Genomic DNA, 25,340 nt, shown 5'->3' on the forward strand with positions numbered 1-25,340 from the left:
CCTCCACAGGGGCCCCTAAGCACCCCCAGAACAAATTCCTGAATGCAGAGCCAGGGAATTAGCCTTGAGCACTGCAAGGGGAAGAAAGGAAGGGAGGGAGGGAGGGAGGGAGGGAGGGAGGGAGGGAGGGAGGGAGGAAGGAAGGAAGGAAGGAAGGAAGGAAGGAAGGAAGGAAGGAAGGAAGGAAGGAAGGAAGGAAGGAAGAAGAGGAAGGAGAAGAGGAAGGAAAGGAAGAGAAGAGAAGAGAAGAGAAGAGAAGAGAAGAGAAGAGAAGAGAAGAGAAGAGAAGAGAAGAGAAGAGAAGAGAAGAGAAGAGAAGAGAAGAGGAAAAGAGAAGAGAAGAAGAAAAAGGGGAGGGGAGGGGAGGAGAAAAAGAAAAAGGGGAGGGGAGGGGAGAGGAAGGAGACGAGAGGGGAGGGGAGGGGAGGGAAAGGGACAGGAGACCAATAAAATGTTGAAGGTGACCACATGCTAGCGGGTACAGGACAACGCGTCATAAGCCCTGTCCGTCCTGCCCGGTGTGCGGCTTCCTTGGTCACTAGCGCTTGACTGGCTGTGAAATGGGGGAAGGAAAGCGGCTTTGTCAAAGTGGGCCCAGGCTTCCTCGGAGGCCCCAAAATAGAACATTCCCACATGAGATGATTTGGGGCTAAGAACACTATTACCATTAATTTCAGCGGGGGAAAAATGTTTAGCATACCTAAAAAAAAAAAAAAACAGCCTATGAAATCAGGCCCTTTCGGAACACTTAACTTCTGCGAGTGGGTGAAGCCTGCGGGAGCACTGAGTCAGAGACTGGGACCCCTCTCAGGCTCGGGAGAGAACACTGCTCCACGAGAGGCTCCCTGTGACCACGGGGCCCCGGGCCGGGGGAAGGCAGGTTCTCGTAAGGACAAGCCCTCTCACCCGAGCCGAAAGCAAAGGCACGCTGCTCTTTAAAACCACGATGCTGTGGGGCTGGAGTGATAGCATACCAGAGGGCATTTGCCTTGAACACAGCCGAGCTGGAATGAACCCGGGTTCGATTCCCAGCATCCCATATGGTCCCCCGTGCCTGCCAGAGTGATTTCTGAGCGCAGAGCCAGGGATAAATCTTGAGCACCACCAGGTGAGGCCAAATTAATAAATAAATGAATAAATAAATGAATGAATAAATAAATAAAATGGTGGTGCCAACTGTTCCGTGAGGCTCTGGGAACAGGCGTTCCCACAGTTTAGCCTTCGGTGCTTATTTACTTTCTCTCACAGATCTGCTTATCTGGAAGGGAGCAGAGAAGTTCGACTTTCCCTTCTGATGGGAGGGGAGAAAATAAATAAATAAATAAATTGAACTTTGAGAGTAGAAGAATCACGGGTTTCCATTCTCAAATCTGGATACTGGAGGCATTTATTTGTTCTCGTTAAGGTTTAAAATCACAATATACTGGCTCAACAAAAAAATTTTTTTTTGGTTTTTCGGGCCACACCTGTTTGATGCTCAGGGGTTACTCCTGGAAATGCTCAGAAAAAGCCCCTGGCTTGGGGGGACCATATGGGACAACGGGGGATCGAACCGCGGTCCTTCCTTGGCTAGCGCTTATAAGGCAGACACCTTACCTCTAGCGCCACCTCGCCGGCCCCTCAACAAATATTTTTTAAAAAACAGAATGAGGGGGCCAGAGAGATAGCATGGAGGTAAGGCATTTGCCTTTTTCTTTTTTTTTTTTTTGCTCAGAAATCGCCCCTGGAAGGCACAGGGGACCATTTGGGATGCCAGGATTCGGGATTCGAACCACCATCCTTCAGCATGAAAGGCAAACGACTTATTTCCATGCTATCTCTTTGCATTTGTCTTTCATGCAGAAGGACAGTGGTTTGAATCCCAGCATCCTATTTGGTCCCCTGTGTCTGCCAGGGGCGATTTCTGAGCATAGAGCCAGGAGTAACCCAACCGCTGCCGGATGTGACCCAAAAACCAAAACAAAACAAAACAAAAAACAAAAAAAAAAAACAGAATGAGAAGGTATGGCAAATAGTTATTTCAAGTGAGATTTATTTTCATGAAAAAATTTCTTTCAAGTAACTTTTACTAAAAAAAAAAAAAAAAAAAGGAAAATGACAAAGGGGCCGGAGTGATAGCACAGCAGTAGGGCATTTGCTTCGCATGCAGAAGGACAGTGGTTCAAATCCCAGCATCCCATATGGTCCTCCAAGCCTCCCAGGAGCAATTTCTGAGCGCAGAGCCAGGAGTGATCCCTGAATGCTGCTGGGTGTGAACCCAAAGCCAAAAAAAATATAAAAACCTAAACATGAAGAACTTTGAGGGGGAAAAGGCCCATAGCCCAGTTCATGGTACCCAGGAACTAAGACACTTCCCGTCAGCCTGTGTACACAGGGAGAAGAAAGGAACCTCGACTCCCAAATGCCATGGGGCCTCAGGTACCAGCTGATGCAACTCCCGGTCCATGGTACCCCCGACGTGAGCCCTGTCGCTGAGGTGAGGTGCCACACATTGAAATGCGGACCATTTTCATGCCAGTCGCAGGGAAGACAAGATGCGAGAGGCACATGTACACGGCTTGCATGTGTCCTGACATACTCCGTGTGCTCCACACTCTGCAAGCCAAGGCCTGCCACACATGTATTTGCATGCCCCACAAGTGGCAACGCTCTGGGAGAGGCATGCACGGCCATGCAGAGGACACGGAAGAGCCAGAAGAGACTTACTTGCCACCCGCAGAGGGTGACACACATGTTTACGGATCCGTGCTAAGGCACCAGATCAGGTCGCATGATTCATTCCAGAGCCAGGTAGGAAGCAGAGAGCGTGTGCCAAGTGCTTGGGTGGACCTCAGGGGAAAGAAAGGCGCCCTAATTGACTCACCACGCAGTGAGGAAACCCAGGCGGCCTGCAGGAGGGCCACATTCGCCAGGAATCTGGAACCTGAGCTAATAAGCATGTGCTGGGGGTTGGTTAGTCAGGCCCTAGGTCCCGGGCCCAACCCACCCGAGCGTGGGGCAGGTTCTATTACTCACAACCAGGCCCGGCCCCACCTGGAGAGGCGCTGGGTTCGCTGAAAGTCCACGTCCCCCACGTCCCTCCACACCTGCCCGCACTGGCCGAAACCATTGACGGGAATTAGAGAAGGTGATAAATATTAAGAAACCTGTTGGATCTGGGCTTAACAGACACAGCCTGGTGCTCGGGAAAGGGAAGAAAGAAGCCGGCCACAGGAGAAGGCAACTGATGAGCTAGATGGAGGAGGAAGGGCTGCCGGAGACGGGAAGAAGGGGAGAAAGCGAGGATCGGCCTTCAGGGTTCTCTGATTCTGGGGAACCAGAACCAGAAAACAGCAACATGTGAGCCCTCGATCGAGGTTCTATGCCCTGAGTCCAAGCCGGAGTGAGCCCTGAGTGCCACTGGGTGTAGCCCCAAAATCGAGCCCCCCTCCACCCCCAAAAATTCCCACAAAGTATTAGAATTTGAGATGACTCAAGAATGCTGTTGAACTCCTTAAAAGTGTTCTTTTTAGGGGACCAGAGCAATAGTACAGCTGGGAGGGCGTTTGCCTGGCACATGGCTGAGCTGGGGTCAATTCCCGGCATCCCATAGGGTTCCCCGAGCCTGCCAGGAGAGATTTCTGAGTGCAGAGCCAGGAATGACCCGAGCACCACTGTCTATAGCAAAAAAAAAAAAAAAAAAAAATGCTCTTTTTGAAGAGAAAGATGGTACCGCAGATAAAGAGCTTGTTGTTGGTTCCGTCCCTAGTAGCCCATACATAGGGTTCCAGAGCCCAGTGTCAGGAGTGATCCCATGAGCCAGGCGTCAGCCCTGAGCACAGCTGAATGGAGCCCCAAATCAACAATCAATAACTCTTGGGCACCGGCTGGCCACCCCCCACCCCCGCCTGTAAACATGCACTGCAGGAGGGCAGGTTCGCCTCTTCCCAGACTGGGGGCCACCATGGAGGCTTGGCCAAAGAACACGAACTCAAAGCTTGCCAAAGATCAGCAATTCCGCGGGGGAGACAGCAGAGGGCAACGTCCTGCCCCGCACCTTGGCCCAGAAACCGAAGCCCAGATCAGCGAGCTGCTGGATGGACTGACACCCTCCCAGGAAATAATTCCCCGTGCCTGAGCCCTGGGAAAGGTGCGAGGTGCCCACCAGCGCCGACCAGCCCCAAGCTAAACATTCAGGAAGGAAATCGGGTATCCTGAGCAGGAAGAGGAAAGCAAGGGGGGGACCCACAGCTCCAGGACTCCCCAGGGCCGCACCCCCATTGCCCGACCTACGTAGGCCCCAGGCTCGCTGCTGCCTCTGCCTTGCCTCCGTCATTGTCGGGCGGGACAGAGCAACATTCCACAGGGGCAGGTCTGGCTGGCCGTAAGGAGGAGCTCCCTTCTCGAGTGGGAAGGAGGAACAAAGGAAAGAGAGGGAGTAAAAGAAAAAAAAAATGGGAACACGGTCTGGCCCAGCAGTAACTTTCCACCCGCTGAAATCGGTATCTCGGTGGGATCTGACTCCAGTTTGCCTTCACTGGAGCTGCTGGTGGCGGATCTGGTTTCCATCCCCGGCCGCCTGTATGCGGTGACGACACTGCCCCCCTTTCCTGGGACCTCAGGAGGGCAGACACTTGGCAGTACCCCTGGGGAACCTCACCCCACCCCACCCCACCCCACCTCGTTCATGATCCCACAGTTCATCACCACAAGCCAAGCCTTGGGCCGGCTTCATTCCTCTCAGCCTACCTGACTCCAAAAAAAAACGGCTCCTGACCCACCTCTGACCATCATCCCATCAACCTTCTTCTACACCAGTTATTTATAATAGAAGTTAGGCCCCTCACCGTGTATACTTTAAGGTCCTTTTTCCCAAGAAAAGTTAAATAGCAGCTGCCCACCTCTCGATAAAAAAAGGGATGTTATTTCTTCAAATAACTTACTCCAGCCCTCTGAGCTCTATGACATATGATTCGGTTCAAAAAAAAGTGCACTCCAGCCCTCTATCTATGACATATGATTCGGTTCAAAAAAAAGTGCACGTGAGCCAAAGAGATAGCATGGAAGTAGAACATTTGCCTTGCATGCAGAAGGATGGCGGTTCGAATCCCGACATCCCATATGGTCTCCTGAGCCTGTTAGGAGCTATATCTGAGCGTAGAGCCAGGAGTAGCCCCTGAGCGCTGCCGGGTGTGACCCAAAAACCAAAAAGAAAACAAAAAAAAAAAGTGCACGTGAGACGGAGGTTAAGAATAACCTAAAATAGGGCCGGAGTGATAGCACAGTGGTAGGATATTTGCCTTGCATGCAGCCGATCCAGGGGGACAATGGTTCGAATCCTGGCATCCCATAGGGTTCCTTGCCAAGGAGTAACTTCTGAGTGCAGATCCAGGAGTAACCCCTAAGCACTGCCGGGTGTGGCCCAAAAACCATAAAAGAGAGAGAGAGAGAGAGAGAGAGAGAGAGAGAATAACCTAAAACACTATGCAAAATTTGATGTAGGATCAACAAAAGATATTAAGTAAATATATATCTATATACATATATATATATACATATATATACATACACAGAGAGAGAACGTAAGGTACTCTCAGAGCAAGCTGAGCAAGCTGAAGAAGTTTCCAAATCTGCTGTAAAAGAAAAAAATTCTGATTCAGTATTTCCCATACCAAAAAAGGTCCAATTATTCAAAGAAACTAAGGTACTAAACTTTGGAGAAGCAAATTATTAAACTGTTTTCATTGTTCACTGCTTTAAAATTAATCTACTTGAAGAAAAACGGAAAAGTGGGCAGAGATTTAGTTTAAATTAATATCGCTTTTCAAACCCGACTTAATCAACCTAATATTGTGAGTCACTTGGCTACTTGAACTCATTAAGCAGTCGAGTTAGGGACCAAAAACAGAGGGAAGTTGGGGGCGGAGAGATAGCCTGGAGATAGGGCATTTGCCTCGCGTGCAGGAGGACGGTGGTTCAAATACCGACATCCCATAGGGTCCCCCGAGCCTGCCAGGAGCGATTTCTGAGCGTAGAGCCAGGAGGAACCCTGAGCGCTGCCGGGTGGGACCCAAAAATCAAAAAAAAAAAAAAGAGGGCATCAAAGGGACAGTCCAGTTGGGTAAGATCCTTGCCTTGCAATGTGTCTGACCCGGGTTCAATTTTCAGCATCTCAGAGAGTCCCCCAAAAGAGAAAACCGCCGGAGAAAAGCGCAATTCCGGAGCGCAGAGCCAGGAGTCAGCCCTGAGCATTACCAGGTGTTGCCCTTCCCCCCAAAAATCAAAATGGGTGGCAAATGGGTTGGAGGGTAGTTGAGAGGCTCAAGTTCGTGCCTCACAGATAACCAAGCCCACTCAATGCCAAGCACCACCACAGAAGGTGCCCTGCGGTGAGCCCTGAGCACAGAGCTCGGAGTAAGTAAGCAAGCCCTGAGCTCTGCCTGGTACTGTCCCCCAACCCCCACAAAAAAAAAAAAATAGATGTAGTATAGCAAAGCACCAAGCAGATAACAGGCTGACAGCTGGGAACCAGACCATGGGGACTTTCACACACCTCTGACTCTGACGAACACGGGGACTGTTTATTTTCAAGTCTGACAGAAAGACAGCAAAGTGAGGACAGTACGAGCCTTGGGCGGCTGACCCTGGGTTCGATTCCAAGCACCATATATGGTCCTGCCAGGAGGGAACCCCCATCAGAGTTACAAGCAAGCCATGAGAAAGCAGCCCCGAACACCACCAGGTGTAGCCCAAACACCCTAAATAAATAAAATTATAAAGAAAAAGAATAAAATCTGCTCAACGCTTAAGAGAGAGGCCGTGGGTTCCTTTCCCATTGGAATTCAAAGAGTCACTTGAGAGAGCAGTGGTAAACACGCACGTTTCTGGACTAAAAGGTTCCTCTTGGCCATGTCATCGTCCCCCAGTTAATGGATGGGGCTCGATTTCTGCGAGAAGAAATATTTCAACTTCTGGTAATGGTGCCACCAAAAGGCACAGATAAAACTTCTGGAGAAACAATTCTGAAAGTTTCTTAAGAAGGTGCCTTCCCGGATGCTGAAAGGAAGGAAAGTGATATGCAGGATACCCCTTCAGTAGAAACCTAGCAAGCCACAGAGAGAGGGAGAAGAAAAATGTCTGGCTCAGAGGCAAGCAAGAAAGAGGACGGAAGGGAAACTGGGAACACTGGAGGCAGGAAATGTGCCCTGGTGATGGGTGTTGGACATTGTATGACTGAAAGTCAGTCATGAATCACTCCGTAACTATATCTCATGGTGATTCAATTCAAACTTTTTTTTTTTAAATAGTGCCTTCTTCTGAGGCCAGAGCAATAGCACTTAGGCAGGGTGTTTGCCTTGCACGCACAGTCGACCCGAAACAAATCCGGGTTTGATTACCGGCATCCCATATGGTCCCTTGAGCCTGCCAGGAGTGATTTCTGAGCGCAGAGCCAGGACTAACCTCTGAGCACCACCAGGTATGGCCCAAATCCCCTCCCCAAAAGGTGCCTTCAGTTAAAAGTTCAGCTTAGCCTTTCACATTTTTTTTTTTTTTAGTTTTTAGGCCACATCCGTTGACGCTCAGGGGTCACTCCTGGCTATGCGCTCAGAAGTCGCTCCTGGCTTGGGGGACCATATGGGCCACCGCCGGAGGATCGAACCAAGGTCCGTCCTAGGCTAGCGCTGGCAAGGCAGACACCTTACTTCTAGCGCCACCGAGCCAGCCCCAGCCTTTCACACAAAAATAAATCTACGTTCAAAGAAACACAGAATCAGAGTAAGGGCCACCAAAATCGAGTCAGAAAAGGGCTCCAAAATCTCAAAAAGCACCTAGAAACAACCTAATTGTCAGAGCTGGCAGAGAGGACAGGGGTCAGGGAACTGGTTTGATCTCCAGGACACAGCCAGGAGTCAGGCCTGAGCACCACCAATGTGTTCCCCTCAAAAAAAGCAAAAGAAAAAAAAGACAACCCAGAAAATATCGGCGGGAAAGAGAAAGCAATTCAAACCCACTCAATTTTGTGAAGGAACTAAACCTAACTTAGTAATAATAATAAAATTAAAACATACTGGCTAGCTTTAAAAGAGCCCCGTGCAGAGAGAAAAAAGAAGGGCAGGAAGAGAAATCAGAATTAAAAAGTGCAAATTCCACACAGCGCCCAAGGTGCCAGACAAACCAACCAACAACAAAAAAAAGCACAAAAGCTGTGTTCTCCCATAAGGAAATGGCAGAACACAAGAGTGAAGAGGAAAAAAAAATCTTAAAGTAGTCAATTAACTAGACGAGAAAACATGAGGACGAAGGAAAATATTTTAAGTAGAAAGAAAAGCCCAGAGGCCGAGGCCAGCTCAGGGTTCCTTGCACGGGGCTTCTATGTATGACACGGAAGACCCTTCTCGAGGCTGTGAAAATTCAAATCTAAGGAACCCTAAGAATGCCCCAGAAGGCTGTAAGATCGAACAGGAAAATGCCTTTGAAAAGCCTTTCACAGGGGCCGAACAGACAGCACAGCAGACAGACCTGAGTTCCATACCCGGCATCCCATACGGTCCCCCGAGCCTGCCAGAAGTGATTTCTGAGCCCAGAGCCAGGAGTAACTGTTGAGCGTCGCCAAGTGTGCCCCACCCCCAAAAAAAGAAAGAAAGAAAAACCTTTTACAAAATCAAATGACTGACCAGAGTGACAGTACAGCAGGAGGAGGTCTCTACCTGGACTCGATCCCAATCCCCCGCACCCCAGATGGTCTCCGAACATCTCCAGGAGTGATCCCTGAGTGCCGAGCCAGGAGTCAACCCTGAGCACCGCCGGATGTGGCCCCCCAAAAAAAACCAAACCGCAGGCTCAGGGTCAGCAGCATATGCCATGTGTGGACAAGACACAGCATGACCAGGTACAGAACAAGATACCCCAAATACCACCAGCGGGCCCTTAGGGACCCCTGCAAGTCACAGATACCGACATCAAAGGCCCCCTGAGCACTACTTGGGAGTACTTCCATTCAAATAACATGTCAAGAAGCTTAAAGGAGAGAAAGTACAGAACCCATGTCCTTGTTTATGTGCATTCTCTCTCTCTCTCTCTCTCTCTCTCTCTCTCTCTCTCTCTCTCTCTCTCTCTCTCTCTCTCTCTCTCTCTCTCTCTCCCTCCCTCCCTCTCCCTCTCCCTCTCTCTCTGTAATAGGTACAACTATTTCCAAAGTTCATCTCAGTTCAAAAGATTATCATCGCCTCTCTCTGTCAGTGGGTGGTGATTCAAATCATGATATTCTACTGCCTAAAAATAAGAACGATAGGGCTGGGCTGGAACAATAGCACAGCGGGGAGGGCGTTTGCCTTGCACTTGGCCAACCTGGGTTCAATCCCCCCGCATCCCAGAGGGTCCTCTGAGCACTGCCAGGAGTAATTCCTGAGCGCAGGACCAGGAGTAAGCCCTGAGCATCACCAGTGGCCCAGATACAAAAAATATATAAATAAATAAATAAATAAAAAATAAAGGAATTTAAAAAAAATTATGCTATGTGTGTATAAGCAACCAACGTCATAGACTCACGTCGCTCAAGAGACCCAACAAGCAAAAAGCATTCATGGACAGACCAGCCTCACAGCTGACCATGCTGGGCCCTTCAGAGGCCACTGCAAACCACTGCTGCCACCATATGACCTTTCAGCCCAGTGCTGCAGATTCCCAAATTGGTGGGCCAAGTAGCCCCACGAGTAGCCATGCAACACCACATAATTTTACTTCTGATTTCCCAGTAGCAATACACAAAATATTAAGTACAGTATTTTTCATATATAAGACACACTTCTCCCACCCCCCAAAAAATGTGTGTCTTATGAAGCGAATACCACCTGGAGCTGAAGCCTGAGTGCAGGGAAGGAGAGCATCTAAAAACTATGTGCGTCTTATGGTCAGGTGTGTCTTATAGAGTGAAAAATACCATAAGTCATTCCTACCTGCTAAGGGACAGGCTTTGGGGAGGTTGGGAAACTGAGGACCAGCTTGTAGGGAATGTTACATTCAAGGTGGGATACTGAATTACAGAAATAACTGTATTGTGAACAATTCTGTAAACCACAGTGTCTAAAATACAGAAATGTAATTAACTGAGAAAAATAAAATGCCAACTATCACCAAAAAAGGATAACAGAAATGACACCGGAAATGACATCTCCCAACTTCTTTTAAAAATCACTCCAGAAAGTCAGCTTATGGGCCAGGGTCAGGGGTCACAGGACAGAGAAGTAAGTTAAGTGACCTAGATATGTGAGAACCTGGGTCAGACCCTTGTCGCTGCAGATCCCTGACACCAGATACCACTGGGTGTGGGCCCCCACCAAACAAATGAATAAGAAAAAAAAGGGGCAAAGCTTCTCTAGCTCTGGAACTCTAAAACTCAGGTAGAAACCATCAAAACTCTGTCAAAAAAGACAGAGAAGGGGCCAGAACGACAGCACAGCAATGAGCTATAATCAGCTGTAACATGTAATGCCTTACACGAGGCCCACCCCGGCTCAACCCCTGGCATGCCATAGGGTCCCCCCAGCACCACCGGGAGTGACTCCTGAGAGCCACTAAGTGTAGCCCAGAAACCAACCAAACAAACAAACAGACAAAACAACATAGAAGAGCTAAAGCAAAGGTCCTCCATCCACACTGTATGACAGCACTAGGAAGCATGAAAGAGAGAGGGAATTTGGTCAAAGCCTCATTTTCTATCAGAGTGGTAAGTCCACAATTTTGTTTTTGGTTTTGGTTTGGGGGGGCCACACCCAGTGACTCTCAAGGGTTACTCCTGGCTATGCGCTCAGAAATCACCCCTGGCTTGGAGGATCATATGTGATGCCAGAGAATCGAACCGTGGTCTGTCCTAGGATAGCGCGGGCAAGGCAGACGCCTTACCACTTACGCCACCACTCCAGCCCAAATCCACAATTCTGTTACAGAAGCACAAGACGGCAACATTTATTCATTTAGCAGCTCACTCTCCTGTTGGGTACCAGGGCCCTGGCAGGGATTTTTAAAAAGTGTTTCAATGGGCCCGAGAGATAGCACGGCGGTAGGGAGTTGGCCTTGCACACAGCCTACCCGGGATGGATCCAGGTTGGATTCCCAGCATCCCATATGGTGGTCTCCCAAGTCTGCCAGGAGAGCCAGGAGTAACCTCTGAGCACTGCCAGGTGTGGCCCAAAAACCAGTAAGTAAATAATATAAAAATAAATAGAATAAAGTTTTATGCTCAGGAAGGCCGTGTACTATCCTGATATATCCTGACAATCAGCACAGGAGATTAATTTCTTTCTGAGAGGTGAAAACTGTAGCACATGTGTACTTCTGGGGGTTTGGCTTTTACATTCAATCTTTTTATTTTCGGTGTTGGGATCACACCTAGCGATGCCAAGGGTTACCGGCTCCTGACACCACACTCGGGGTGATTCTCTCCTGATTGTGCTGGGGGGTGGGGGACGGTGGGGGGGGGGCCCTCTGGGAAGGCAGGGACTGAACTTGGGTCTGCCCTGCGCAAGGCGACCGCTCTTCCCCGCTGTGCTACGATTCCGGGCCCCAGACCTGTGTTTCTGCAAAATACAGAGGTGAGTGCCGGGGCCAAACCCTCTGCCGGGCTGGTTCTGCTCGGCCAGGCTCTCCTGCTGCACATTTTGCTGGTCCTTTCGAGAAGGTGCTCCGAACCTGGCAGACGGCGTCCCAATATACACTGTCCTACCGCCTCACAGCCATCCCTGGCCTAGATGATGAAAATAGCTCACTAGGCTCCCTGCTTGTGTCCCCCTTAAGGTGCCCCTTTGAGCTCTGACAAAGTTGGTGTCGCTGCCTTGCCCAACACATTTCAAGGGTCACCCATGCGGCTTAAAGGGCACATCGCCATAGACCAGACCCATTAGCCAGGAACCCCTTCTAAAGACTTTCACTTATTTATTTATTTTTGGTTTTGGGGTCACACCCGGTGGTGCTCAGGGGTTACTCCTGAATCTGTGCTCAGAAGTCGCTCCCGGCAAACTCAGGGGACCATAGGGGATACCAGGAATCAAACCCAGGTCCATCACAGGTCAGCCGCATGCAAGGCAAACGCCCTACCACTGTGCTATTGCTCTGACCCCAGGACCCCCTTCTAGACGCTTTCCCTTCTCTCTGCCCCAGCCACACTTGCCGTCTTCCCACAGCTTTGCTTGGCTGGGACCAGGCCGGGATGTTGAGCAAGGCCAGGTCTACGCTCAACATGCTTGCCTCCTCAGACACTCCAAGCAGGCTCCGTCTTCTGGAGGGTTCCCCGGACTAGAGCACTGTATGCTTGGCCCTGTGACACTCAGTACTTGCTTCTGGCTCTGTGCTTCCTCGGCAGTGCCCAAGGGACCTGACCCAGAATGGCCACGTGCAAGGCCAGCTTCCTCCCTCCCTCATGATCCTGTCTCTCCAGCCTGTGTTTTCATCGTATTCGCTGTTGTTTCTCCAGGGCCTGGAACAGAACCTGCCAAAAAAGAGGCTACTGGTTTGGGGGCAACATCAGGCAGTGCTCAGGAGTCGATGCTGTGGGATGCTGAGAATGGAACCCGAGCTGGCTGGGTGCAAGGCAAGTGCCCTCCCTACCTGCTGTCTATCTGTGTTTCGCTCAAAGGGCCCCAGAAAGAAGGTGCTTGAAAGAAGCTGTTGAATGAAAACTGTGACTCGCTGGGACCAGAGCGGTGGCGCTAGAGGTAAGGTGTCTGCCTTGCAAGTGCTAGCCTAGGACGGACCGCGGTTCGATTCCCCGGCGTCCCAAATGGTCCTCCAAACCAGGAGTGATTTCTGAGCACATAGCCAGGAGTAACACCTGAATTTCAATGGGTGTGGCCCAAAAACAAAAAAAAAGGAAGAAAGAGGAGGAGGGGGAGGGAGGGAGGGAGGGGGGGAGGGAGGGAGGGAGGGGGGAGGGAGGGGGGAGGGAGGGGGAGGGAGGGGGAGGTGGGAGGGAGGGGGGAGGGAGGGGGGAGGGAGGGGGGAGGGAGGGAGGGAGGAAGGGAGGGGGGAGGGAGGGGGGAGGGAGGGAGGGAGGAAGGGAGGAGAAGGAAGGAAGGAAGGAAGGAAGGAAGGAAGGAAGGAAGGAAGGAAGGAAGGAAGGAAGGAAGGAAGGAAGGAAGGAAGACAGACAGACAGACAGACAGACAGAAGAAGAAAGAAGGAAAGAAAGAAGAAGAAAGAAAGAAGAAGAAAGAAAGAAAGAAAGAAAGAAAGAAAGAAAGAAAGAAAGAAAGAAAGAAAGAAAGAAAGAAAGAAAGAAAGAAAGAAAGAAAGAAAGAAAGAAAGAAAGAAAGAAAGAAAGAAAGAAAGAAAACTGTGACTCAGGGATTCTCAGCTCCAGGTCCCCAACAGTCCCAGCAGACAGACTCACAGCCTTCTACCCCCTTTTCTGTCCCAAACAGTGATCAATAGGAGCTCAGCATTGACCGCCCAATACTCCTCAGGAATCTCCCAGGAACTGACAGAGAGTAAACCAACAGTCCACAAGGGGTCTTCGAGTCTCTGAGATGGGCAGAAGGCAGCAAGTGACCAGGTTCTTGGCACACGTGCCAGCTGCTTCCACGCGGTGCTGGGGGCAGAGGAAGTGGGTGATGGCCAGGCAGACAGATGAGTCCTGACTTTGCTCTCCCAGCTCCACCAGACTCTTCGAGAGCAGGACAGACAGGTTCCCAACCAGACAAAAGACACCACCTTTGTTGGCTGGGGGTGACAGGCGCCAGAAGAGATCAGAAGTTTAAAAGGAGGGCGCCAGCTGACCCACCCACCTCGCCTCGCCTCCCAACTCCTCCAGTCTTTTCCTTTAAGTCCTTTTTTTCCCCTTGGCAAGAGAAAAAGGGCAATGTTCAAATTTACTGATACTGACATAAAGAGATGTGAAAAAAGTCCTTTCTATTCTTCTAATTCATCAGGGGCTCAATCAGAGATTACACACGCACACGCACACACGCGCACGCGCGCACACACACACACACACACACACACACACACACAAATAACCCAGATTACAAATTTCTGCAAACTCCAATCCCTGCCCCACACACACAGACACACAAATAACCGACACTACTTTATAGTTTGGGAACTAGAACACAATTTTTAAGGGGTTTTTTTGTGGAAGCTTAATTTCAATTGAACAGAAACCAACGGATGTTGTTAAGAAATAAAAAGTGGCCTTAAGTCTGGGAGAGAGTTTAAGAGGCTGAAACAATGCTTTGCAGGCAGATGCCCCGGGTTCGATCCCCAGAACCACATGGTTCCAGAGAGCAGAGCGAGAGTGAGAGAGAGGAAAGAGGCTCCCACAGAAGTCGGCTGAGTGAGAGAAAGAGAGGAAAGAGACTGCCATAGAAGCAGGCTGAGTGAGAGTGAGAGAGAGAGAAGAGAGAGGCTGCCATAGAAACAGGCTGAAAAAGAGAGAGAGAAGCTGCCATAGAAGCAGGGAGTGAGAGGGAGGGGGGAGAGGGGGAGAGAGGGAGAGAGGGAGAGAGAGAGAGAAAGAGAGAAAGAGAGAGAGGGAGAGAGAGAGAGGGAGGGAGGCTGGGAAACTGCTGGCCACCGGAAATGACCTGGGGAAGGGAAGGGAAGGGAAGGGCATTGGAAACATGGTCTCACTGAAACTCAGCCATCAGCTACTCTGTAACCTGTATCTCAAGGTGATTCGATAAAAACGACAAAAGAAAAAGTTTACACCAAGGCACTAGGACAGCCCTAAAACCATCGCAGCAGAATGACCCCAAAACTGAAAAATGGAACGCTTGTAACAAAGTACCCATGGGGGAAAGTCAAGGCCCAACATGTGCCTTTCACAACACAGGGGGTTCATACGTGCACCTTTGTGAGTGCATGTACACACAGAACCAAAGAGCAAAGGGCTGAGGGTTCAGAGACATGTTTAAAACAGTTGCGGGGGGGGGGGGGGGGAGATGCTGGAGCAATCGCACAGCAGGGAAGGCATTCACAGAGTCAGGTTCGATCCCTGGCATCCCATAGAGTTCCAGGAGCCAGCCAGGAGTAATTCCTGAGTGCCATCAGGTGTGGTCAAGAAAACAAACCAAGTACATAAATAAAAACAAAACAAACAAAATAAAGCAGGCGGAAAGGGCAGAGGGCAGGAGGAGAGCTGGGCTGGCACCTTCCACAAGCAGGAGACTAGTTAGAAGCTGTGTTCTTAGTATGAGTTCTCTTTGGCCAGACTGGCGTGTGACTTAGCTAAAGGGAGGAAAGAAAAAGTTGAAGCTGAGACGAGACAAAGTCGCTGCTAGCAAGCAGTCCACAGATCCACCTGCTCCCTCCTGGAGGAAGAGCCAGACACTGGTATATCCCAGCCGGGGGAAGATGCCAGCCGCCAATCACTGAGGGCTCACAGAATCAGGAGTGTCCGGGAAAGGCCTCTCCCCTGCCTCAGTTTCCCCACCAGCACAAGATCACCCGCTTCCTGCAAGCCTCCTGGATCGGAGGGGTGGGGGAAACATGAAACTCTGTGACCATAGCAGCAGGCCCCCTAAAACAACCACCTGCTGCATCCATCAGTGCTGCTGGTTCCGAGGGGGGGGGAACTAACGGACTTCCTCAAGGCCACCGTGAGCCACCAGCAGCTCTGGACGGGACAGTCCGGGGAGTGAGCTCCCGTCCAACCCGGCCTTCCCTTCCCGAAGCCTGGCACCCACCCCAAAGAGACCCTACTGTGCGAGGGGCCTCTGCTTGGCTCGAGCGCCAAAGTAAGTAAGCACACGGTTGCTATCCAAAATAAGTAAATAAATAAAAAATAAAAATATAAAGGAAGGTGGGGTTCCACTTCAATTGTTCCACCCAACTCTGCGGGAGATTTCCGGAGCGCTCGGGACCCGGGCTGCCTGGGAAAGTTTGCCTCAAGCCCTGCCGTGATGGGGGACACGACCCCAGCAAGGAAGGCCTGCTAACCCTGACCATCAGGGTAGTTGGTTCAAAGACCCCTACGAAGCCCCCCAGAATCAAAGAGACACCTACAGGAAAAAGAGAGAGGGAAGACATTTGCAAAAAAAAATTAGGGGATCAAGCCAGACTCTGCTCTCCAGAGGTGCAACTTTCGTGCTACCGAAGCCCAGGGTGCAACGTGCATAGGGTAGACGAGGTATCAGGGTATGGAGGGTCCTCTTCCTGGGGTTCCCTCCAGGGTGGCCTGCAACTCTGGCCCGGGTGCTGGGCTGGCTCTGTGCTGCTGCCTGTCAAGTCCCGGGTCCGAATGCACGGGGGTTTGGGGATTACCCAAGAGTTGCAGCGGGGTTGGGGCGAAGTGGGGGTCCCCTCCAGGGTGGCCTTCCAGGAGGGGGTCCACCCACAGTGGCCTGCACCCCTAGCCCGGGTGCTGGGCTGGCTCTGTGCTGCTGCCAAGTCCCCCAAGTGCAAGGGGGCTGGGAGGGGACCCCAAGAGTTGCAGCGGGGGTTGGGGAGAAGTGGGGGATCCCAGGAAACGACCTCAGCAATGCCTGCTAACCCTAACCATTGGGGTCGTTCGTTCCAAGACCCCCCTAAACCCCCTAGAATTGGAGAGACGCCTACAGGAAGGAGGGAAGGGGTGAAGACATTTGCAAAAATTAGGGGGATCAAGCCGAGACTCTGCACCCCAGAGGTGCAACTTTCATCCCACTGAAGCCCGGGGTGCAGCATGCATGTGGGGTAGAGAGGGTGTCAGGGTGCGGGGCATCCCCTTCCTGGGGTCCCCTTCGGGGTGGCCTTCCAGGAAGGGGGGGGGCACCCACACTGGCCTGCACCCGTGTCCCGGCTCTCTGCTGCTGCCTGCCAAGTCCCGACCCGAGTGCAAGGGGGTTGTGTGTGGGGACCCCAAGAGTGGCGGCGAATTTGGGGCGAAGTGGGGGTCCCCTCCAGGGTGGCCTTTCAGGAGAAAGCCCCTTGGGCCGGGTGCTGGGCTGGCTCTGCGCTGCTGCTGCTGCTGCTGCTGCTGCTGCCTGCCAAGTCCCAAGTGCAAGGGGCTTCGGGGGGCCAACCCCGAGAGCGGCAGCGGCGGGTCCGGGGCGAAGCGGGGTCCCCTCCAGGGCGGCCTTCCAGGAGGGGGGCCGCTCCCAGCGGCCCGGGGGCCCCCTTACCTGCAGCTCGGCGCGCTCCACCTCCCACTGGGCGCGCTCCACCTCGAAGCGGGCCCACTCGTGCTGCAGGAAGTGCAGGATGCCCGGCAGGCTGTAGTGGGCGCGGGCCGGGCCCGCCGCGGTCGCCCCGTCGCCCCCCGACAGCGCCGCCTCCGCAGGCCCGAGCCCCTTGGCGGCGCCCGCGCCCGCGCCCGGGTGGCTGTTGCCCAGGAGCGCGCCGGGCCCCGCCTGCTCGTCCATGGCGCCGCCGACACGACACCCGACGCGGGCAACAGCCCCGCGGCCCCGGCGCCTCCGCCCGCCGCCCACGCCCGGCCCGCAGCCCCAGCCCCAGCCCCAGCCCCGGCCCCAGCCCCGACGGCCCGGGAGCGCGTCACGTGACGCCGCGCGCGCGGGGGCCGCCGGGAGATGGAGTCCGCGGGCGGGGCGGGGCGGGGCGCCGCTTCCGGGTGGGGCGGGGCCTTGGGAGGAACCACGCCCCTCGCTCGGTCGGGTCGGCCCGGCGATTGGAGCAGCGCGAGGAGTGGGCGGGAGATAGAGAGCGCCGGCGCGCGAGGCCTGCCGGGAGATGGAGTCCGCGGGCGTGGCGCCGACCTGGCAGGGCCAGCCAGGAAAGGCTTGCGGGGCGGCGCTTCCGGGTGGGGCGGGGCCTGAGGTGGCCACGACCCTTTCTTGAGCCAGTCCCACTTCTGGTTGGACCGAGAGAGGGGAAAATAAAGAGATGTCGCGCTGAGCCTGTCGGGAAATGGAGTCCGCGGGCGTGGCGCTTCCGGGTAGGGCGGGGCCTATGATAACCATGCTCTCTCAAGCCAGTCCTACTTCTGGTTGGGCCGGGCTGGTGGGGGGAGCGCGCGACCGCGCGGTGCCTTCCGGGAAATGTAGTCCTTGGGTGAGGCGCCAGCGAGTGTTGCAGGACCTGTGTCTTTTCCGGCCCCGCCTAACCGCGCCTCCAGCGAATGATAGCCACGCCCCTTCGTGGGTCATTCTCACTTTTGATTGGCCCGGGTGTGCGAGGCCTTTCGGGAGATGTAGTCTCCAGGCGTGGCGCAGGCTAGTGCCGCCTGCGGAGCGGCTCTTCCGGCAGGGGAGCGCTTCGGCTATGACCCCGCCCACCGAAGATGCAGTCACGCCCATTCGTTGGCGAGTCACGCCCCCTAGTGGGCGGGGTCTGTGGGTGATTGCTCTTGGCCCAGGCTTGACCTGCATGCACCCTGTCCAAGCAGAAATTGGGGTGCGGCTCCCCGGGCCCTGTGACACCCCCAATCGCACGGAAGCTGGCATGCCAGCACCCCATGATTGAGCTGCAGCCATTGGTCAGTCGGGGGGAAAACGATCCAGCCGGAAAGAGTTGGGAGTCCTGACCCCTCTTTGGCTCTGACCATGCAAGCTTCTGTCTTGCTTTTTTTGTTTGTTTGTCTGTTTTTGGGGGGCCACACCGGTGGCGTCAGAGGTGACACTCCTGGCAGTGCTAGGGATCCACTTGGGTCTCCCTCATGCAAAGCAAACAAACTATGCTGTCGTCTTGACCCTTACCTTGCTTTTTCTGAGCCTGGGGGACAGACCTGTTGAACCCCTGGCCCTTTCTTTCTCCTTTGGCTGGAAGTGGGGGGATCCAAGCCACCCGCAGATCCTCACCCCCACCTCTGGCTGCCACCCTGGCCCCTTCCTCTCCTTGCAGTAAAGGAAATGGGCTCCCTCTGTCCCTGGGGATATGGAGAGGAAGGACACGCTCCCCCCCCCCACCCCCTAACCCCAGCCCATTCCAGGCCAATGTCCTTGTCTCCAATGTCCAGAACCGATGTCCCTTCCTGGCCCAGGCACTGCCCTGGCCATCCAGATGGGCTCCCGGCCCACTTGTCCTGTGCTCCCAAAGGCCAGGCATGACAGAGCAAAGCCACTTCTTCCTCTTCTGTACGCTCTGCAAAGGTGCTGCTTACCCGAAGGCTCACCCACCAGCAAAGGAACAGCTCATGCGAAGGACTGACTCCTCGCCCTGCTGTTCTCTGCCATGAGCCTCTGCAGAAAACCCAGCCCCACTCCACTCTCGTGGAAAAGTGGGAGCTGATGAGGGACACTGGAAGGGAAGGACATTTGTCCCTGTCCCTGCTCCACCCCCTTGACAGGAAGCGCCTGGTATCCAGGCCCTCTTTTTATTTGTTAAGGTTTTAAATTTTATTGAAACCCTTGTGATCTAGAAAGTCCTTCACAGTTGAATTTCATAGATACGGTGAATCAGGGCCAGTCCCACCACCAGTGTCGACCTCTCCCCACCAAGGAGTCCAGAGTGCATGCTATATCACCCTCCTTTACCCTGGTATAACAGGCCCATTTTAAGTTTAGACTGCTTTAGTTCGGGTCTCTTGATTCCATTGTTGTTGCCTTTGGCTTGGGTATTTAGTTCTTTTTTTTTTTTTTTTTAAGTTTTTAACACTTTAATCCATTTGCCAACAAGATTCCCCAGCCTGGCCAGCCAGGGGCCATCCCCTGAAGGAGATGAGCCTAGTTCTGTCTTTTTTTAATCTGCACCAATGCATCTGAGACCGCTTGGCCCTGTCCCCGTCCTTTCATATTTGTTTTTCTCCTCTTCCACTCAGTTTCTTTCCTTCTCCTCCCTATCCTCTGGGGCAAAGGTGTTCATTCTTTATTAGAGTAAAAGCTCGTGCTGCACCCCGCCAAGAAGTCCTTCGTCATAAACGTTGGCTCGAAGTGAGAGAGAGAGAGAGAGAGAGAGAGAGAGAAAGAGAGAGAGAGAGAGAGAGAGAGAGAGAGAGAGAGAGAGAGTCCCCAATCCTCTATTTCACAGCTCAGAAAACAAATCCAAAGCAGGTCCACAGTGACCTTCCCCGTGGACAGTGGCCTCCTCCATTTTGGTGACCAGCCTGAGTGCCACGGAAGGGTGTTGTGGAAAGATCACATTCTCGCCTTCTGAAGGGGAGGAGGTTCCTCTTCTAAGCACAAGGTGATGGAGCTAGTTATTTTTCTCTTCTAGAAGATTGTGTGTGTGTGTGTGTGTGTGTGTGTGTGTGTGTGTGTGTGTGTGTGTGTACAGACCCCTGGGAAACACACATATGACAGCATGGCTTTATGAGACAATCATATAATAGCCCGGTTCTCTGACCAGAGAGCCCTCGTTTTTTATGCCTTTTGCTCCTTTGGAATTTTACTCCCACACAACACAACTTGGGGTCCAGAGGATAGCCCAGTAGGTAGGGTGTTTACCTTGCATGTTGTTTGTATCTGGACCCAGGAGGAAATCCTGAGCACCACTGGGTCTGAAAATAATCTTTCCTTTTTAAAAAAAAAATGGATGGGCCCGGCATTTGCCTTGCAAGCAGCCAATCCAGGACCAAAGGTGGTTGGTTCGAATCCGGCTGTCCCATATGGTCCCCCGTGCCTGCCAGGAGTAACCCCTGAGCACCGCCGGGTGTGGCCCAAAAACCAAAAAAAAAAAAAAAAAAAAAAAATGGATATCACTTTATTACTTTGTTTTGTTTTGGGGCCACATCCACCAGCACTCAGGAGTTACTCCTGCTCTGCACTCAAAAATCATTGCTGTCAGGTTCAGGGGACCATACAGGATGCTGGGAATCAAACCAGGGTCCATCCTGGGTCAGCAGAGTGCAAGGCAAATGCCCTACCACGGTGCTAACACGTCTTTCCTTCCTTCCTTCCTTCCTTCCTTCCTTCCTTCCTTCCTTCCTTCCTTCCTTCCTTCCTTCCTTCCTTCCTCCCTCCCTCCCTCCCTCCTTCCCTCCCTCCCTCCCTTCCTTCCTTCCTTCCTCCCTTCCTTCCTTCCTTTCACACCTGGCAGTGCTCAGGGGTTCCTCCTGGCTCCAGGCTCAGAAATCGCTCCTGGCAGGCTCAGGGGATCATATGGGATGCCGGGATTCGAACCACCGACCTTCTGCATAAAAGGCAAACGCCTTACCTCTATGCTATCTCTCCGGCCCCCCCTAACATGTCTTTCTAATCCTTGACTGCACATGCCAAGTTCATGGTGACACTCTTCTGCGGAGTCACCCATGAGAGCCAGGACATTTTCCATGGGGCAACCACAGGGGGGTGCCCCCCTCAATGGTTACTCTGTCACCTTTGCTGAAGGTTTTTTTTTGTTGTTGTTTTTTTGTTTTGTTTTGTTTTGTTGCTTTTTGGGCCACACCCGGTGATGCTCAGGGGTTACTCCTGGCTATGTGCTCAGAAGTCACTCCTGGCTTGGGGGACCATATGGGACACCCGGGGATAGAACCGCGGTCCGTCCAAGGCTAGCGCAGGCAAGGCAGACACCTTACCTCTAGCGCCACCGCCTGGCCCCTGCTGAAGGGTTTCTTAGGGTTTTCTCTGAGCTCTGTGCTCTGGAGTCACTTTTTTGTTTTTGTTTTTGTTTTTTGTTTTTTGTTTTTGGGTCACACCCAGCCACGCTCAGGGGTTACTCCTGGCTCTATGCTCAGAAGTCGCTCCTGGCAGTCATGGGGGACCATATGGGACACCAGGATTCGAACCAACCACCTTTGGTCCTGGATCGGCTGCTTGCAAGGCAAATGCCGCTGTGCTATCTCTCCAGCCCCTCTGGAGTCACTTCTGATGGGCTCAGGGGACCAGATGGGATACTGAAGATGGAACCCGGGCCAGCTGCATGCAAGGCAAATGTGTTTGTTACCTGCTGTACTATCTTTCCAGTCCCTTCTACCATTTTCCAAATGTAGAAATCATCCACAAATAAAAAACTTGATTCAGACTCAATTCTCTCTCTCGAATTTTCTAATAGAATGCTATTCGCCTTGTAAAGTTACTAAGAGGTGGTCAAGAGAAAGAAAAGAACCAGAGAGATAGTACAGCAGGGAGGGTTCTTGCCTCGCATGCAGTCGACCTGGGTTCAATCCCCAGCATCCCATCTAGTCCCCCAAGTCCAGACAGAAGTGATTTCTGAGCTCAGAGTCTGGAGTAACCCCTGAGCCCCACTTGATATGGCCAAAATAAAAAAGTAAAGATCAAGTGAGAGAAGAAAGATCAACATCGTTCCTGGCATACATATATTCTGGCTAATTATTATAATTATGCTCATTAGGGCACCTTAATGTAGGCATGAAGAGCTGAAATGCTGAAAGCTCAATCATTTGCTTTTTTATTCTTTGTTCAAACATTAAATTGAGTAGAGTCAAAATCTTGAAAGAATTCAATACCTGCAACTAGAGAAATAGTTTAAGAGTTAGAGCTTGCATGTGACCAAGCCCGGTTAGATCCCTCAGCGCTACCTTTGGTCCCTTGAGCACTGCCAGGAGTGACCTCTGAGCACACAGCCAGGAATAAATACCCCAGAAACCACCAGGTGTGGCCCCAACACTAAGTCATAAATACCTGTGCTTTACCTGATTAGACCTGAAGGTGTTACTCAATTTCCTATTTGCTCTATTTTATAAGTCAATAATAAAAAAAAAAAAAACTGGGGCCAGAGAGATAGCATGGAGGTAAGGTGTTTGCCTTGCATGCAGAACAGTGGTTTGAATCCCGGCATCCCATAGGGTCCCCCAAGCCTGCCAGGAGCGATTTCTGAGCGTAGAACCAGGAGGAACCACTGAGCGCTGCTTGGTGTGACCCAAAAACCAAAAGAAAAAAAAATGTGTGACACAAAAAAATAAGGTTTCCCTTTCAAGCATATTAAAAAAATTGATTTATGCAGTAGTGTGATTAGCTGATAGTGAAACCCTGGGGAATGCTAAAAGGTTATTTATGTCATTGGAATATTTAGTTTTTGGTTGTTTTTTGTTTGTTCTTTAAGTATCTCGGTGAGTTTTGCAAAGTGACACTCATCTTCCCTCTCTGAAAGTTCAGGAAAAAAAGGATAAAACACAGTGCCTGTGAGGGGTGTAAAGGGAAAAAAAAAAAACACAGTGCCTGTATGTTGGCAAACAGCCTCTCTCCTCAAAGCCACAGCCTGGCCCTTCTTCCTCTAAAAATTTCCGGATGAGGGACTAAGGAGATAGTACAGTGGGTAGGGCACTGGCCTCACAAATGACCATCCACGTTTGATTCCCAGCACAGGAAATTACTCAGGGCGTGAGTGATCCCTGAGCACAGAGGCAGGAGACGGCCTTAAGCATTGCTGGGTGGGGTCCTCCCTCTGCCCCCCCCAATTCCCACTGAATGAAAGAAAATTCTATTCAACAGATGGCTGCTTTCCTCTCCTTTTTAAAATAGTGCTGAGCCCCTGTTTCTAAGCAGATTCTGGCTTCCCAACAATGAATGTCACCCCCATCACATGAAAATAACATCAAGGCGGGGGAGCAGTTGGGGAGGCAGGCTGGTCCTGCGCCCCAAGCTGCGGAAACAGCCTCGTTTCCAGGGGGACCCTTTTCTGCCGGAAGACACCCGGTCTCATTTAGACTTAAATTTCTGATTGCCTGTCCCTCCCCAAGCCCCCCATCTGACCTTCCTTACACATAAATTAACTCAGTTCTCCAAATCATTGAAAAGTAACACATTATTTTTTATGAGCATGGCAATGCTGAGGATCTGGGCACCATTCCAGAAATTCAGAAACTTGAATAAGGTTAAGGAATCCAGACAATTTTTATTTAAAATTCAATATTGTTTTCTTTTGTGGCGGCCCAAAGAAATAGTAAGGAAGAGGGGCCAGTGATAGCACAGCTGGGAGGGCTTTTGCCTTGCACAAGACCTTCCCAGGTTCAATTCCTGGCATCTCATAGGATCCCCAAAGCCTACCAGGAGTGATTCCTGAGCACAGAGCCAGGAGTAACCCCTGAGCATTGCCGGGTGTGGCCCCAAAATAAAAATAAAACAAAAGAACACACACAAAAACAACAACAACAACAACAACAACAAAGAGTAAGGATGGGGCTGAAGAGATAGCATAGCTATAGGGTGTTTGCTTGCACGTGGCTTACCTGGGTTTGATTCCCGGCATCCCATATGGTCCCTTGAGCCTGCCAGGAGTGATTTCTGAGCGCACAGCCAGAGTAATGCCTGAGCATCACTAGGTGTGATGCAAAAACGAAGGAAGGAAGGAAGGAAGGAAGGAAGGAAGGAAGGAAGGAAGGAAGGAAGGAAGGAAGGAAGGAAGGAAGGGAGGGAGGGAGGGAGGGAGGGAGGGAGGGAGGGAGGGAAGGAGGAAGGGAGGGAGGGAGGGAGGGAAGGAGGAAGGGAGGGAGGAAGGGAGGAAGAAGGAAGGAAGGGACGGAGGGAGGTAGGGAGGAAGGAAGGAAGGAAAGAGGGAGGGAAGGAGGAAGGGAAGGAGGGAGGGAAGGAAGGAAGGAAGAAGAAAAGAGGGAGGGAGGGAAGGAAGGAAGAAAAGGGAGGGAGGGAAGGAAGGAAGGAAAAAGGGATGGAGGAAAGGAAAGAAGGAAGGAAGGAAAGAGGGAGGGAAGGAGGGAGGGAAGGAGGGAGGGAAGGAAGGAAGGAAGAAGAAAAGAGGGAGGGAGGGAAGGAAGGAAGAAAAGGGAGGGAGGGAAGGAAGGAAGGAAGGAAGGAAGGAAGGAAGGAAGGAAGGAAAGAGGGATGGAGGAAAGGAAAGAAGGAAGGAAGGAAGGGAGGAAGGAAGGAAAGAGGGAGGGAAGGAAGGAAAGAGGGAGGGAAGGAAGGAAGGAAAGAGGGAGGGAAGGAAGGAAGGAAGAAAAGAGGGAGGGAGGGAAGGAAAGATGGAAGGAAAGAGGGAGGGAGGGAGGAGTTGCAGTGATAGCACAGTGGTAGGCTATTTGCCTTGCATGAAGCCAACCTGGATTCAATTCCCAGCATCCTTTATGGTTCCCCAAGCCTGCCAGGAGCGATTTCTGAGTGCAGAGTCAGGAATAATCCCTAAGCGCCCCCACAGGGTATGGCCCAAACCTGCCCCTCAAAATGGCCAAAGGTAACAGAACCTGAGAACTAGTATATGGAACTAAACTTACCAGGGAGAGGGGAGGGGAGTGAACACTGGGGAGGGTCTGGTAGGGGACATCGTCTGCGTGAAACCACATCTCTACCACAATATTGTCGATCAAAGTACAGGGCTACTACAGCAAAGAGAACCATAAAATGAAAAATGTTCATGGACAATCATGTCTAAAACTCATAAAGGGGAATTAAAGGGGAATGTCGGAGAGAGCACAGTAGTGAAGGCTCCTTGCCTGGCACGCAGCTGACCCCAGATTCCAACTCTGCTACTGGCCACTGCACTTTGCAAAAATGTCACTGCAAATGTTCTCTGGAGTGCAATCGGGAATGATTCTGAGCACAAAGTGAGGAGAATTTAGGCCTGAGCACCATCAGATGTGT

The 25,340-nt window shown here is 51.8% G+C and overlaps 1 protein-coding gene across 1 annotated transcript in view; it reads right to left on the reverse strand.

Annotated features, from left to right (window-relative positions):
* STRN (striatin) overlaps positions 1 to 17,312 on the reverse strand; it is an 82,800-nt gene extending 65,488 nt beyond the window's left edge. The window contains exon 1 of the mRNA XM_049784251.1: positions 17,073 to 17,312. Within this exon, the coding sequence (XP_049640208.1) occupies positions 17,073 to 17,312 (240 nt within the window). The remainder of the gene's footprint in view (positions 1 to 17,072) is intronic.
* Positions 17,313 to 25,340: the final 8,028 nt, after the last annotated feature.

Source organism: Suncus etruscus, chromosome 12 (genome assembly GCF_024139225.1).
Source record: "Suncus etruscus isolate mSunEtr1 chromosome 12, mSunEtr1.pri.cur, whole genome shotgun sequence".
Lineage (NCBI taxonomy): Eukaryota > Metazoa > Chordata > Mammalia > Eulipotyphla > Soricidae > Suncus > Suncus etruscus.